Source organism: Lepisma saccharinum, chromosome 12 (genome assembly GCF_977018435.1).
Source record: "Lepisma saccharinum chromosome 12, izLepSacc3.1, whole genome shotgun sequence".
NCBI lineage: Eukaryota > Metazoa > Arthropoda > Insecta > Zygentoma > Lepismatidae > Lepisma > Lepisma saccharinum.
The window spans coordinates 32,044,773-32,061,123 of NC_139240.1; the positions used below are offsets into that span (position 1 = coordinate 32,044,773).

The 16,351-nt window shown below is 35.4% G+C and overlaps 1 protein-coding gene across 1 annotated transcript in view; it reads right to left on the reverse strand.

The window, feature by feature from the left end:
• LOC145995962 (uncharacterized) overlaps positions 1-16,351 on the reverse strand; it is a 134,448-nt gene that overhangs the window by 99,120 nt on the left and 18,977 nt on the right. The window contains exons 4-5 of the mRNA XM_083132036.1: positions 8,340-8,494; positions 6,590-6,678 (exon numbers count right to left, since the gene is read on the reverse strand). Coding sequence (XP_082988162.1) covers positions 6,590-6,678; positions 8,340-8,494 — 244 coding nt within the window. The remainder of the gene's footprint in view (positions 1-6,589; positions 6,679-8,339; positions 8,495-16,351) is intronic.

Genomic DNA, 16,351 nt, shown 5'->3' on the forward strand with positions numbered 1-16,351 from the left:
ATAATAAGGTGGGTGATGAAACAATATTAAAAATTTCTGGTCAGTTGGATCAAACTGAGATGTTGTCGGTAGTTGAAAAACAGAAATTTTTAAATATATTGTATAAATATAAAAAATTGTTTTCCATTAAACCAGGTTTATATAAAAATTATGTGCACACAATGGAACTGGATACAGACAAACCCGTGGTAGGTCGAAACTATCCTATTCCATTTGCATACCGGGATGAAGTTAGAGAACAGATCAACACCATGTTGGAATGGGATGTGATTGAATTGTCCAACTCCGAATACTTATCCCCTCTATTGGTTGTACCTAAGCCAGGTGGAGGGATAAGAATGTGTGTTGATCTAAAAGGGATAAATAAGCATGTAAAGTTGATGCAAATTCATCCCGTAAAAATAGATGAGTTATTAGTACAGTTTCAAGGTTGTAATTATTTCTCATCTATAGATTTGGGTAATGCCTTTTGGCAAATTGCTTTGGATGAACAAAGTAGAAAATATACAGCATTTTCATTCGAAGGCGTGTTGTATCAATTTAAACGTGTTGTATTTGGTTCAGTGAATGGCACCGCTGTCTTTGTAGATGCAATGAATAGAGTTTTGGCTGATTGTAAGGATTTTGTAGTGGTGTATGTGGATGATATCATTATAAGATCCAAAGACTTTGATTCTCATCTGACACATGTTGAAAGTGTATTTAATTGTCTAGTGAAAGCAGGCATGACCCTTAAAATAGAGAAATGTAAATTTTGCTGCAGGGAGATAAAGTTTTTGGGTCACATCATTACCCCAGAAGGGTATCATAAAGATCCAGTTTTTGTCAAGTCTATAATAGAGTTACCGGAACCTAGCTCAATTAAACAATTGCAAAAAATATTAGGTTCCTTAAATTGGATTAGTAAATACATAAAAAATTATGCAATGTTTGCCCAACCCATGTATGAGCTTCTCAAAGCTAAACAAAAATGGTGTTGGAATAAAGAGGCATCTGAAGCATTTCAGCTTTTGAAGGAAAAAATTGCTGAACAAGTAATGCTTGCATTTCCCGATTTTGAACATAATTTCTTTGTTCAAACTGATGCTTCAATTATTGGAGTAGCGGGTTATTGTTTCCAGATCATAGAAGGAAGGTTCAAGCCTCTTGGATTTGTCAGCAGGTTGTTAAAAGATTATGAGAAATCTTATACATCTACTGAAATGGAGGTGTTGGCGATCCTATATACTATAGACAAATTTGCTTCTATACTAAAAGGGAGGCATTTTGTCATTATTACAGATCATAAAGCCCTCACGTGGTTGGAAACTGCCCACACGTGGAATGCTCGTCTCACTCGCTGGTTCATCCAGTTACAGATGTATTCTTTTGATGTTCAATATTGCAAAGGCAAGGAAAATGTAATCGCTGATTTGCTAAGTCGATCTTTTCCTTGGCAGTTGGACATGCATTATCATGTCAACTACTCCGAGTTGGAATTAATGCTGCAACCTTTGTGTGACTGTAAGGAACTTGCGAATGCACAGAGAAATGATATCGAATTGAATGAGATCATTTCCTATCTCTCTGGAGATGTTGATACTGATAATTCTCGCTGTAGGAATTGGCGGAAACAGTATTGTCTCAGGGAGAACATATTATGTGTCAGGGATTTTCACAGACCAGAAAAGTTAAGGATATGCTTACCTGCCTCCTTAATTGGTAATATGCTCATCAAGTTTCATGATGAGAGTGGTCATTTCGGTGCATCTCGGACAATGGCACAAATATATAGAAATTTCCGATGGAAAAACATGTTTAAAGATATAAAACAATATGTTGCTGATTGCGATACTTGTGTCAGGTCAAAGCCCAATAAACATCCTGCAAAACATTTAGTTAAAATACACCTGACCAGTAAACCTGGAAAAGTCCTTTTTGTGGATTTGCAAGGTCCATTCGTCATGGGTTCTAAGCGGGAGAGATTTTTGTTGACAGTGTTGGATGCTGCAAGTCGGTACTTGTTGGCTTATCCTATTGTCAACAGTAATGCAAATACAGTCATCAAAAAGCTTATCAATTGTTATTTTGTCCATTGGGGTATTCCTGAAAAATTGATTGCCGATAATGGACCTCAATTCAGATCTCATCAGTTTGCAGATAAAATGAAACACTTAGGCATCATGTTAGTGTTCACTCCTCCATATCATCCGTCCTCCAATATGGTTGAGAGATATCATGCAGAGCTTAACCGCTTAATGAGAGTTTTGTGTCAGGATAGTCATACCCTATGGCCTGAAAAGGTTAATGTTGCCCTTCATTGTTTAAATAATGCAATTTCATCTCAAACAGGTTATGCCCCTATAGAACTGCGATTAAATATGGAACCTAACATGAGCATATTCAATAATATCACTGAAGATGAAGTAATGTCATGGGATAATAAAATTCACATGGCACATCTAAAAAGTTTTGAGGCCAGAAGTAAGAAAACAAACCAAATCAACCAAAAACAACAAGCTAAAGTTTCCATATTAGTTGGTGATTTGTTGTTTGTTAGAAACAGACATAAAGATTTAGAAAATAATCCCATTAAGAAATACTGCTTCTTGTTTGAAGGACCTTATTTGTGTGTTGAGAATCATGATGATTCAACAGTTACATTGTTAGAATGCAACACTGGTAATCCTGTGAGTCAAGTGGCCATTGAACACATCAAAGTGTGGAAGTGTTCTAATGCCAAAAGGTATAAATGGCTAGAAATTTTGCAAAACTGCAACAAGTCACATGAGGAGCTAATAAAGAGATTGTTGCAAGGATGCAAGGTAGATGACATACTTGTCAGATCTTCAAAGGAAACAGATATTTCTGTAGTGAAGATGTAAGATTAAGTAAGCGTTAAGGGTTGGTTGGTTGGGAGTTTCTTATTGACTGAGTGTCAAGGGTGGTAAATAAGACCTCAGTTCTTTACTTTTTCGTTCTTTGTATATTAATTTTAGCATTATGAAATTGCTTATGCGAACATGTTGTTTATTTTGTTGGTTTGAAGGACAAAAGATACTTCTTCATTCCACAACCATACCCACAAGGGTTGGTTGGTTGGGAGTTTCTTATTGACTGAGTGTCAAGGGTGGTACATAAGACCTCAGTTCTTTACTTTTTTAATTATTCATATATTAATTTTGGCATGAAATTGATTATGCTAACACGTTGTTTATTTTGTTGTTTTGAAGGACAAAAGATACTGCTTCATATCACAACCATACCCATGAGAGTTGGTTGGTTGAGTTCTTCTCTTAGGCTGTTGGTTTAAGGTGGTACTGTGAGTCACAGTACTTTATGCTTAATTTTTCTATTGTCGGCTGTTAATGTAAAAATTTTCTCACTTTTCGTGCTTCTTTCCTTGAGTTTGAAACATTAGTTCAGGTATGAAGTATTCCTCTGTAGAGTTTGCCTTAAGTTGATCTTCATGATCCGACATTGGTCCTCATTCATATTTCTTGATCCTTAGTTGTGTTGAATGGTGGAAAAATTCAATATAACAAATATTCTTTGTTATGTGTATTTTGGAGTGCAAAAAATGTATAATATAATGTGATGGCATGTGCATAATAATTTTGAATGCTAAGATTTAGCTTTGGCTTGAAAAATATTTACTAGAGCACAAAGATTCCAAGAGTTGAATCGTAGGCTCAAATAGGAATTAACTTGACAAGGAGCAAAGAGATTCACGTGTTGATCCAAGCTTAAGTCAAGTAGTTGGTTCCTTTAAAATGCTAGAATGCATTATATTTCCAAAATGTGTTCACAAAGGACAGAATAGGAAATTCGTGCTATGACGCTGTGAGTTCAGGAACAACTGTTATTTATGATTTATAATTTTTGTGCGCACATCATAATTTATACATTTCTTGCATGAATTCATTTGCAATGTAAGAAATCTTATATTCAGCACTCCGTAAATCTGAGGATGTTTGCTTTTCGATGCAGGGACTTACATTCTTGTCTTGTTAGCTGATGTTGCTAGATGAATGGATCAATTCCTAATGGGAAATTTAGATCAGAGGTAACTTACTCTACATGTAGAAAATTATTATTAATATATTTCTTGGCTAAATAAAGATTAATATAGAAATTATGCTCTCAGGTTGAGAATGAAGTTCTGAATGGTGCTTCATGGGCTGATAATAAATAATAATGTTATGTAGGTACATTGTTTATGTAAAAATGGTTCATGTGGTACTTCACTAGATAATAATTTTTGGTATGTCGAACTTGAATTTCATTTTTTCAATATTATTATGTACTAAAAATTCATTATGCATAGTTGCACTGTATTGGTTCATGATGAACAAGTTCTTGTTGTATTGTTGGAAAACAAATATTCAGTTATACTCAATTGATTATAATGCTAAACATGTAAACAGTTTGTAAATATAGGGGCATTTTATTAATTATTATATGTTAAAAGTCTCAGTAGTGCTCAGATCTGTTGTGGGTTCATCCCTTGTTGAGCGCCAGTATGACAATAAAAATAATACATTGTCATAACTACATTTGAAAATGGTTAGGCTAAGTCCAAAGTTTCACATTTGTGCAATATTTATAATAATTTAGTCATATGATTACTCAAAATTTATTCATATAATGCAATTAAATGTCTGAAATTATTATTTAAACTAATTTTATTAAATATGATGTTTAAAAAGCCAATTTGTATATAATGACAAAATTATCAAATTGTGCAATATGTTGAATTCATATTCATAACAGTTATTTTTGACTGACAAAATAAAAAACAAATATTTTAAATCATATGTGTTCTTTCAGACAAGAAAGATATGATACATTCAAATTTATAATTAAATTTATTGAAATTATGTACATTTGCATTGGCATCAAGGTTTATATACAAAGGTCAACTCTTTAAAATTGTTCAATGTATAATATGATGTCATACTTGGTATTTTGTATCAACATTCAAAAAATGGTAATTGTAATCATTAGATAAGTATATTGTGATATACATAGTAAAATAGCTGTAACAGAGCAAATATGTACATTTACTACACAAACATTCAAGCTGTTAAGCGCTTATGGACAAAAATATGAAACAAAAAAACAATTGAAGATAACTCATACTAAAAAATCTGGCTTGAACTAGTTGCTCTAATACTAGTTGTCTGTGACTTTAAAAGGAATCTCAGGATGGAAAAAAGATAAGTACGGATTTAGCAATATGGAATGGTGATATATTTGTACAATAATTGTTGCTTTTAAAGCATTAAACTTGGCAATGTTATAATAACTTGGATGTTTAAGTTATATAGAAGCCTTTTATGACTCGAATGAACTTTGAATATGATATAATCTTATAAAGATTCGAAAGTTGTAGAATGGCACTGATATCTATAATAGATGCCATGTTGAATTTGAAGCAGTGAATAAGTATCTGTTTTCATCTTCCTTAAGGGGCAGGCTTGTAAATGTTACAGTTCCTCAAATGAGTGCTTGGAGGAAGGTTGCATAGAGTGACACTTATATGTTCTACATTTGGAGGTGATTTGATCAGATGATGAATTTACAAAACTGAAGCTCAGAATTGTAGATACAAAGACTTGCTTCATCCTGGAAGGAGATAACAAAGATATATTTTTTTTTATGTATAGCATTGATATCTTATAAATGTTCTTGTAAACAAAGGCATAATTTGATGCTATTGTAATTTTTGTTGTTTCTAGTTGTTTTTTTTTTCATTTTTATCAATATAATAATTATAAAGTTATCAGTATATGTAAATTTAAATTTCCTTTTCAACATAGCACCATAGCTACCTATTGTGCCGATACTGAGTTTGAATTATACTGACAAAGTCGTTATAGTGTGGAGATCTTCAATCGGTAATGGGGTGACGTGGGGTCAGCACGTCGAACTCGCACCCATTATAGGTGATTTCTGAGATCGGGTTACGTTACTCACTCTTAGCTCGCCATCGGTCCTATCCACAAGGCGAGAACCCACAGACTGAAACCATGTCATCCCGCAGGCAGAGTCTAAAGCACAGCACCTTAGCTTAGACTGCACAGCCACAAAAGAGGACTTTAATGAATGGAAGTATTAATGTATGAAGCGAAAGAAACCATGTTGTAAAGTCCAGCTTAGCATCAACATGGCAGGAAATGCCATATTTCGCTTACGACAGAAACAAACAAGTTAAAAAAATATCAAGTTTGCAGGAAGTATCCTTTGAAGTATGTGACAAAAAATATAATCAACAGTGTCTAGACACGGGTTGCCCTGATAAGGGTTAACTGAATCGTTTTGGGAGTGGTATCACAAGAACCGAATCCAGAAGTGGAAGTGAACTGCTTGTTCATTTTGCAACTCTTGCATACTTCAAAATACACGTAAACTCCAGAAGATCTGCAAAATTCCCTGACATTTCCATGTTTTCCTCATCCATACGAACCCTGAATATGTAATATATCAAATCTATTCTAGAAAAATGATGAACAAAATTTGTGACAAAACAACGACAGATTTCTGAGTAAGTTTAATATATTTCAGTTATCTGTAAGTACCGAAAAGAAGGACATTAACAAAGACTCACCATGAGAGGACGATGTTATATTTCCAATTAAGTTTCTATTTTGGGCTACAGTGGCAACATCCTCCAGGAAGTTGTACACATTATTTGCTCTGCAATAAAAAGCAATTATTTACAATAATAATAATAAAAACTTTCAGAACTTATACGAAACATACAAATGGTATTACATGTGATAGTTAGAACCAGTTTTAACCAATGTAACTGGACAGGGACGCCTACTTTTGAAAAACATGGGTGGATTGGATTGATTGATTGGGTGTTTTAAGTCCACTTTATGCACAGTAAGGCTAATCGGGACTGGACGTACAGTTTAAAGTGGGATCCGAACCACTATGTGCCTCCACCGGGAATCAAACCCGAGACCCCTTGATTACAAGGCAAACATTGGGTGGACTCCAACACTTGAGTTATAAGTTCAGATGTTCTACAGAGTAGACCACAGCTGTGATGTTTGTTTTTATGTCAATAGACATAAACCATTACGGTTTACCTATCCATGTTCTGGGATTACAGGGTGGCTACTCTAAGACCTTGATAAAATTCATATATAATTCCCGGTTTTCAAGGCAAATTTTCCAAAAATTCAAGGGAACAAGCAGATGTTTTCTCTAATTCAAACTTAGGTATCGCAGTATCTCACCACCTACACACAAACACATACACAGAAATATATTAACAATATAAAGGGTCTGTGCGATTCCAATTTATCCAAAAATTCTAACTCAATTCAATTACACGGTATATATATTTAAAATATTTAATTTAAGCTATGGAGTTTACAAAATTGTACTCAGACTCGAAATACATCTACACAAGTCAGAAATGTTACGGGATATATTAATCTACGACAAATTGTAAATTGTACAAGAATTTCACACTAAAATGTACCTAATCAACTTCAAGGTACCGTATCTTGCAATAACCTTCAGTCTGTCAGATAGATTGCTCTGCAAAGGACACTAACAAAGTAAACGGATTGAGATATTTAGGTTTTATTTTCCACACAACTTTCTTTTCCATTCACGATAAAAATAAAAGCTAAACTGTGAAACACATGTCTCAGGGCATTTATAAATAGGTTTAAAAGTAAATAGAATTTGGATTAATAAAAGTTGCAATTCTTCACGTCTACGGAGAAAATTTCACATAGAATTCACGCATAATTCCCAGAACTCAAGGAATTCCCGGTGAGTAGCCACCCTGGATTAAATTTTGTTCATTGTTATCTCATGTGCTTATTTTTTAACGTTAACGTAGCATAAAACCACATTCAGGAATTTCCTAAAATACAACTTCGTTGGCAGTAAAGCTGTCCTTTGCATAAAAATAAGTACAATGGAATCCTAATTTTACGTTCCCAGATTTTCCATTTTTCCGCATTATACATTCAATCTTGGTGGTCCCAATGAAACAAATGTTTCAAAATTTCCTGGACCTTAAATTTATGCACAATTTAAGTTTTCTCAGCTTGGTCCCCTGAAAAATGTAAAATCGAGGTTCCACTGTATCATTTATGTTTTTAATGACGAAATATTATCACAGGTGCGGCATTCAAACTTAATTGGTTTCCCATATTCCACACAGAACACAAAATTTGGTCTGTCTTTTTTTTTTTTAGAATGAGGTAGAAAGTACCCCACATTCAAGATAGCGTGACAAAAAAGATGTCATAAGTTACAGGTTAACTCAAACATCCTGCCTTAGAGAAAGCCTTTGTAAAATAATAAATATCAAAATCTCATTTGCTCACTTTGTGCCTGTCAAGTGCTTCAATATCATAATGAATGCCTCCTCAGCCTTCCTGATCACCAGTGCCTTCCGAATCATATCATGTGCACCAATGATCTCCAGCTTGTAAGTGAAGCTCCGGAAAGAGATCACATAACGGATCCAAAATGCTTCTCCCTGCATTAAAAAAACATATGTTAAATATAATTATTCTACCAACAGAATTAACAGCGTATCTTATATTACATTAAACATATATGGTCACTGTTATGTGTAATATTATTTTCGCACATTGTACCAGGTGGGCACAATTAAAGTTTCCTTTCTCAGAGCCCTTTGGAGTCCGTTTGAAGCTAGCTCAAGTTCGAGTCTCCTAGGGGAAGCTTTACAACTTTCCTCCTGAGATTTCAACCTGTATGTGGGACTGGTGTTCACCCAGCATCGTGAGGAAATTGGGAAGCTACGAATGAGCAGTGTGGATCAGTCACGGAAACCTGCAACAACACAGGGGGTTCGTCATGCTGACCACAACTGGATGATCTCGCACCTCTGTTGGGAGTGAAGCTGGCGGTCAGTACGTAGGCACTGGCCCTCACAGGCTGTTGGGCCATGGGTTATTTTATTTACTATAAAGTAAATATTCCATCCTGAACGTAAGTTTATGAAACAAATGGTTTTGTGAATGCTGGGTTGTGCCCATGTTGGAATGAATTATGCTACAGCTACAAACACATGTTTTATATCATTTGTGTGTTCCCAATATTTTTCTGGAAGTTTGAATCATAAATGCCTTCTCCATGTATTAACCATACCAAATTATAAGTCTACAATAATCCGGGAACTTTTCTAACGTTGGAAGCAGCCCCAGCACCCACCCAGTGTCGAATGAAATGGATACCTGAGGGAAACCCTGGGGGGTGAATGCAGTCAGGGGCGTGATGCTGATCACATCAACCCCATTCACGACTGGATCAAGAAAGTGTGGGGTGTTACCCCCACACCACCTATACACCTTCACGGCATGGTGCTATAGCTCTTTTCAGTTCTTACGGTGTGCACTCTAGAAGCTGGCAGGGGGAGCGACCAATCCAGCACGATAAGAAACGTAGCGGCCTGTAGAACAAGTTTCACGTAGTACCTTTTCCGGCCTCGTTGTGTCTCTCTCGGTGCCACTGCTGTTATTTGGTTGGTCTGTGGTGTAATCCCCGCTCCCCGCTTCCCTTGCCAGAACTATGACCAGCCGCCGTAAGAGTGGAAAAGACCTATAAGCACAGGGGAGCACTTTACTTTTACTTTTTTTACAATATTTATGCAATATTTTTCAAAATATTTAATGGTAAACTATAGCTTAAAGTGATGCCTTAAGATTCTTAAACAAGTGTATTTTCTTAATCTCCAAATATGTAGTTTAGGCACAGATTTGAGAGTGTCATCATAATTTGGAATCTAGTTCTGCATATGAAAAATTCATTTTCCATCCACGATCTTGAAATGCTTTGAACAAATGCAAATGCAAAACAAAATTATTCCCGAGGTGTATCTACTTGCGATTAATTTAAACTAAAAACCTCGTAAATTTTTTGCAGTTGTCGAGGCCTCAAATTTGGTGACTTACCCACATCTTTTCCAAAATGTACACTATATTACAGAGATTTTATTAAAAACTTTAAAGCTCAAGCGATACCCTAACATTGCCGAGACTAAAATCTACTAAAATGAAATCTAGTCAAACATGAGGAAAATTTAAAGCTCTTGGAAGACATGTTAAATCTGTCTGTGTCATCCACTATCTTTGAACATGGTGACCAATTTTTCTCAAATACAGTGTGAGACCAACTGTTCAAGTTATCTTGCAACTGTAAAAGGTGCAACTCAAAAGATTTATATTTATGGCAGTTATCATAAAAATAGTGTTTGTGATTTTACCACCACTCAATTCCTAAACTATCAAATATTATTTTAAATGCAAAATTGCAGACTGTGACGGTCCTGTGAATCCGCACAATATAATTATATGTTTATTGAAATTATTAATTTCATATTATACAAATCACTTTATATTAACGTTTAAAAAAATGTATAATAATTACTTTGTACAACGTTAATTATGTTTTATGTTATTCATTGCACTCTACGCTGTATAAACGAGATATTTGGAATTCTAACGTTGCTATAGCAACGAGAATCAATAGTCATTATGTGGTAGTGTGTCTGACAAAAAAATGGAAATATAGGTAATAGTGAACTGCATATTGCTTAGTTATTTCACTAATATATAGACCTATAGAAGTTGTATCTTCACCTTCGCGTTTTATTTCAAATATTTATGAACTAAATGTGATCGTGCAAATGATTGACTTGTGAACGTCACAGTATAATTGGTGGTCCAGTATTGTGGAACGTTATCAGCACGATCTTGAGTGATGTGTTTTGCGTAAGTGTTAACTTACACCATTGTTCTCGTGAATCTAGTTTGTACATAAATTTATATTATGTACGCATTAAGTAATCCTTATAATCTGAGATCCAAAACAAGTCTTACAGCTAGATCTATCAATTGTGGTGATGAACCTGATGAATCACAAAATAAGAATGGTGCCATGAATATGGTGAAGTGCTGCAAAGATCCTGATAAGGAAAGGTTGGTAGCTTGTGAAAATTGTGGCCATTGGTATCATTTACAATGTTTGGGTTTGTCCGATAAGCATTGGGAATTATACCAGTTAAATGAAAATTATTTCTGTAGAGATTGTGATCCATCTTATGATCCGTTCAGTATTGAAGCTTTTGTGCAATGGAAAAGAAGTCAAGAAAATGTTCAAGAAATTGACATTCGTCCTTCTGTGTTGGCAGAGACGTCAACGGGGCAAAGTAATGTTCCTTTTCAAATGTTTGATCTGCTGGCAGAGTTAAAGAAAAATGAGCGAGTCACAACAGATGGAATTTACAAAAATTAGGGAAACTCAAGAGTCTCAACAGCTTGAGTTTACAAAAATGAGGCAAACTCAAGAGTCTCAACAGCTTGAGTTTACAAAAATGAGGCAAACTCAAGAGTCTCAACAGCTTGAGTTTACAAAAATGAGGCAAACTCAAGAATCTCAACAGCTTGAGTTTACAAAAATGAGGCAATCTCAAGAGTCTCAACAGCTTGAGTTTACAAAAGTGAGGCAAACGCAAGAATCTCAACAGCTTGAGTTTACAAAAATGAGGCAAACTCAAGAGTCTCAACAGCTTGAGTTTACAAAAATGAGGCAAACTCAAGAGTCTCATCAGCTTGAGTTTACAAAAATCAGGGAATCTCAACAGGAAATTCAAAATTCACAGCAACTACTCAAGCTTGACTTCCACGAATTGAGTACATCGTTACGAAAGGAATTAGCTGAAGTTGCAGAGTCCTGCAAATTAGCAACACGTTCATTACATCAGGAAATGGAAAGAGAAGTGCAAGGACTAACAGAGAAAATCGAGGAAGTAAACACTACTTGTACAGAGAATTCTGATAAACTTGCTGGCTTGAATGATCAGATTACAGAATGTCAGAACAATGTTTCAGGGTTGTCTCGACAAGTTCAAAGACTTGAAGCCGTTGTGAGCAAGGACGAAATAACGAAGCGCGTGGAAGCATGTGAGGAAAATATTACTAAGTTAACATCTAATATTTCGACTAATGTTGAATCAAGTAATCCTGTACAAGTTTACAGTTCTCATGTGAATAGTAACTGTCAACCTGGTATTCCTGCACGAAACCTAACCTCCCCTAAATCATCTGATTCTTCAGCATGTGATGTTTCTGATGATGAACACAATCGCATTGCTTCACAAAGACACAAACGTTCTAGAAATAATCGAGTGAGAACTAGTAATACTAACAAGTTATGTCAATCAACCCGTACTTTATATTCTGATGGTTCTGGTCAGGAAAGAAAGAGGCAAGTAAACCAAAGGTCAGCAAATCCGCAGAATCATCGATGTAATTATCCTGACAATTGTGTGCGTTCGCTTACTCAAGAACCTCGACGGTTGGTAACATTGAATGAACTTACTGTTCTTCCTAAATATTCTGGAGATCCTGAAAAATCAAGCCCACGTAAGTTTATTAAAACTTTAACGTCCTACTTAGACTTACTGCAAGTTCCTGACATGCAAAGGCTTGAATGTATTACTAATTGTTTTCAGGGACCTGCAGAAGGTTGGTATAATACTCATGTCGATTCGTTTACATCGTACAAACAGTTTGTTGACGAATTTCTGAATCACTACACGTCTTATTCGTTAACTCAGGCTCAATTATCTGAACTTAGAAGTCGTAAATATGATCCTAAATCGACGAATAGTATGGAAGTTTTTGCTATTCGTACGCATTCAGCATATTATAATTTAGTTGATCGTCCGAATGATGCAGAAGTTATTGATATTTTAATCAATCAGTTGCCCACATCTATTGCACAAACAATATTAGCTGCTAGATTAGTTAAAATGGATGATGTAATTGCATTACTAAAGAGGTTGGATTTAGTGAATTCAAGATCAAACAAGAGTTTTAATGTTCATGATAATGTACGTGAAAAAAATTTCCGACATGATGGGAATAATTCTAAAAGTTTTACCGACAATAATAGTGCAAGGGCAAAACTGAGAGTTCAAAGTGTTGCTAAAAGTTCATCGTTTGTGAACGATGATGAACCTAATGGAAATCAAGGTTCAAGACGTAACGTAAGACCTAATGATAGTGTTCATTTTGTTTCTTCTAGCGAAGAAAATAAAAGAATTAAGATTCCACGTACAGATGTTCCGTTTGTTGCTGAAAACCAACAATCAAACTCCAGCCAGAAGACAATGATATTTAATAGAAATAATAATTTTGGGAAACCTAACCTAACTAACAAACCATATAATCGTTACAGACGTAATGGTGCAGGAACTCAAAATTTCCGGCAAAATAGAAGTCCACAAAGCTCACGATACTTCAACAATAATGGTAGATTTATGAGCAACAGTTTCAATGCCAGAAACGAGCAAGAACAACAGCAATTTACACTGCGTCCTAACTCTCAGTTCTCTAACAATAATTTCCACTCATTCCAACCATGCAGTGTATGTGCCAATTGCGGATATTCGTCTCCTCAGTTGTCAACGGGAAACAGTTGCAATGCAACTGCAGTGGCGAATACTCCATTAAATGAAAATGCTCCATCTTTCGATCCAAGAGAAACTTCTTGTAAACAGTTCATTTCTTCTGTCCCTGAAGCAACATTAAACGAACGTCGCGGGTGAACATGGACCAGTTTGCTCGCACTAACATAATGGAGGGTCCGTCTAAATCATATCATAGTGATAATATAGGCACAACTTGTCAGTATGCTGTATTAAGTAATTCCGTTTTATCTGAAGTTGATCATTGTTATCCACTTTCAATATTTTTTCAATTAGATTGGTACGAAGATGAACCTACTTGGATTTTAAATGATACTGGTATACCTACTCCTATTACTGATCAACCTTTGATCACAGGAACAGTTTGCGGTATTACGATACAGTGTGTCATCGACAGTGGAAGCCAGTGTAATTTAGTCAGTTATGAATTATGGTGCAGTATAAAATCAATTATTCCGAGTGCCAAACTGGATACAGTGGATCAACTTAAGTTATTGCCGTTTGCAGGACATCAGAAGTTTCGTGTTGCTGGTCGGAAGATTATAAGTATTTTAATTAACTCGGAAGTTTTTACTTTGGAGATATTCGTATTGAAGCAACTGCATGCTGAATTAATTCTCGGAATACCATTTTTAAGGCAATACAAAGCTGTACTCGATTTTAGAAGAAACGAAATTAGTTTGATGGCGTCTACGGGTTCCGAATTGGTTCAGCCATTTAACTCTAGCAAAATCACAACTGATAGGGATCGCTGCCAAATGCAAGAAGTTACTATAATCAAAGAAGCAGAAAATTTACTTGTCGTTTCTCTAGATCAGATCACAACGAAGGTGCGGTCGTGTGAATCACTCAACACGGAGCAGCAGTCTCAGCTTGAGAATTTAATAATAGAATATCATAAATTGTTTTCTGATCGACCCCGATCTGCATTTGTAGAACCTTATCAAATTGAACTAGACACAAAGGAACCAATCAAGGCACCTATATATCCGGTACCGTTCGCCAAAAGAGCAGCGTTAGAAAAGGAACTAGAAAAATGGAAAGCCTGGGGAATAATTAAAGAGATGTCTTCACCTTATTTGAACCCAGTACATATCGTCCCAAAATCTAATGGTGAGTGGCGTCCAGTGGTGGATTTTCGTCACCTAAACCAACATGTAATTTCACCACTTACCCATGTTGAACCGATAAACGAGCTACTTCAACATTTTAAGGGTGCAAGATATTTTTCTTCAATTGATCTCTCCTGTGGATATTTTCAAATACCACTTACGCCCGACTCATATAAGTACACAGCTTTTTCGTATCGAGGACGACAGCACGTGTTTTGTTACTTGCCATTTGGTATAAAATCAGCTGTTTCTGTTTTTGTTGAGAGAATGAATAAGGTGTTTGGACCAGAGACTTATTCATTTCTGATGATATATGTGAATGACATTTTAATATTTAGCCCAACAATAGAGAAACATTTTGAACATCTTGATTATGTTCTACAGACATTGCAGATGACGAACATGTCCATAAAATTTGCCAAATGCAAATTTTTCCAAACGGAAATTAAGTTTTTGGGTCATGTGGTGTCTGGTTCCGAGATTAAGGTCGATCATGATAAAGACTCAGCTATTCTACAGTTTCCTGTTCCTCAAAACAAAAAGTCACTTCGCAAATTTTTAGGACTGGCAAATTGGAGGAATCGTTTTATACATGGATTTTCAGATATCGCTAGTCCATTATATAATCTTTTACGCAAGAATGTGCCATTTTATTGGACACCTCAGTGTCAAGAAGCTTTCTTGTTATTAAAGAATGCTCTAATTTCAGCACCAGCATTGAGTCAACCCGACTTTGAGTTAAGGTTTTGTGTTTCTGTTGATGCAAGCCAGAAAGGATTAGGTTGTGTACTTTGGCAAGTTGATAATGATGAAATTCGTGTCATACAATACGGCAGTCGTTCTCTTAGAGGAGCAGAGATTACATATAGTACACACGAATTGGAATGTTTAGCTATATTATTTGCTCTGGAGAAATTTGCTATATATCTTAAAGGAACTGATTTCAACTTATATTCAGATCATAAGTCGTTGTCTTGGCTTAAAACTGCACAATCACTTAATTCTCGTCTTACGAGATGGGCTCTCAAACTGCAGTGTTTTGATTTCACGTTATATCATGTCCCAGGAGTTTCGAATAATATTGCTGATACGTTGAGTAGATTTCCGCCTTGTACTTCTTATTCTGCACTTGATGATAAATTATATATCAATCAAGTAATTGTGGAAGATTCACAAGATGATACTTCTTCTATTTGGTTAAAAGCTCAACGAGCAGATGAAAAATGCAATAATATAATTTCTCACCTGGAAGATAGTACAACTGATAAAGACTTTTCAAAGTATCTTCTTCACAACAAAATTCTGTTTTATAAACCCAATTCAGATGAAATTTGTAAACTTGTAGTGCCACGTGAGCTTATACCTTTGGTATTGCACAAAATGCATGATTTAAATGGACATTTTGGTTATCAGAAGGTTTTAGCAGCTTGTAGAAGGGCATATTTTTGGCCGTACATGAGAAAATCAATTAGAAATTACCTGAAAGATTGCTTAGAATGGGCACGAACAAAGATTGTAGGTCGGCCGTTGCGGAGAGATGAATATCACGTCGTTTCGCACCAACCACACGATTTCCTCTCTATTGATTTAATCGGAAAATTACCAAGATCACGTACATATGAATATCTCCTCACAATTGTAGACGTTATGTCAAAGTTTGTTATGATTTATCCGTTAAGAAAAGCGACTGCCAGGGAAATTATCAATCGTTTTGAAGAACAATATTTTAAACATTACTCTGTATGCAATGTATTATTATCAGATTGTG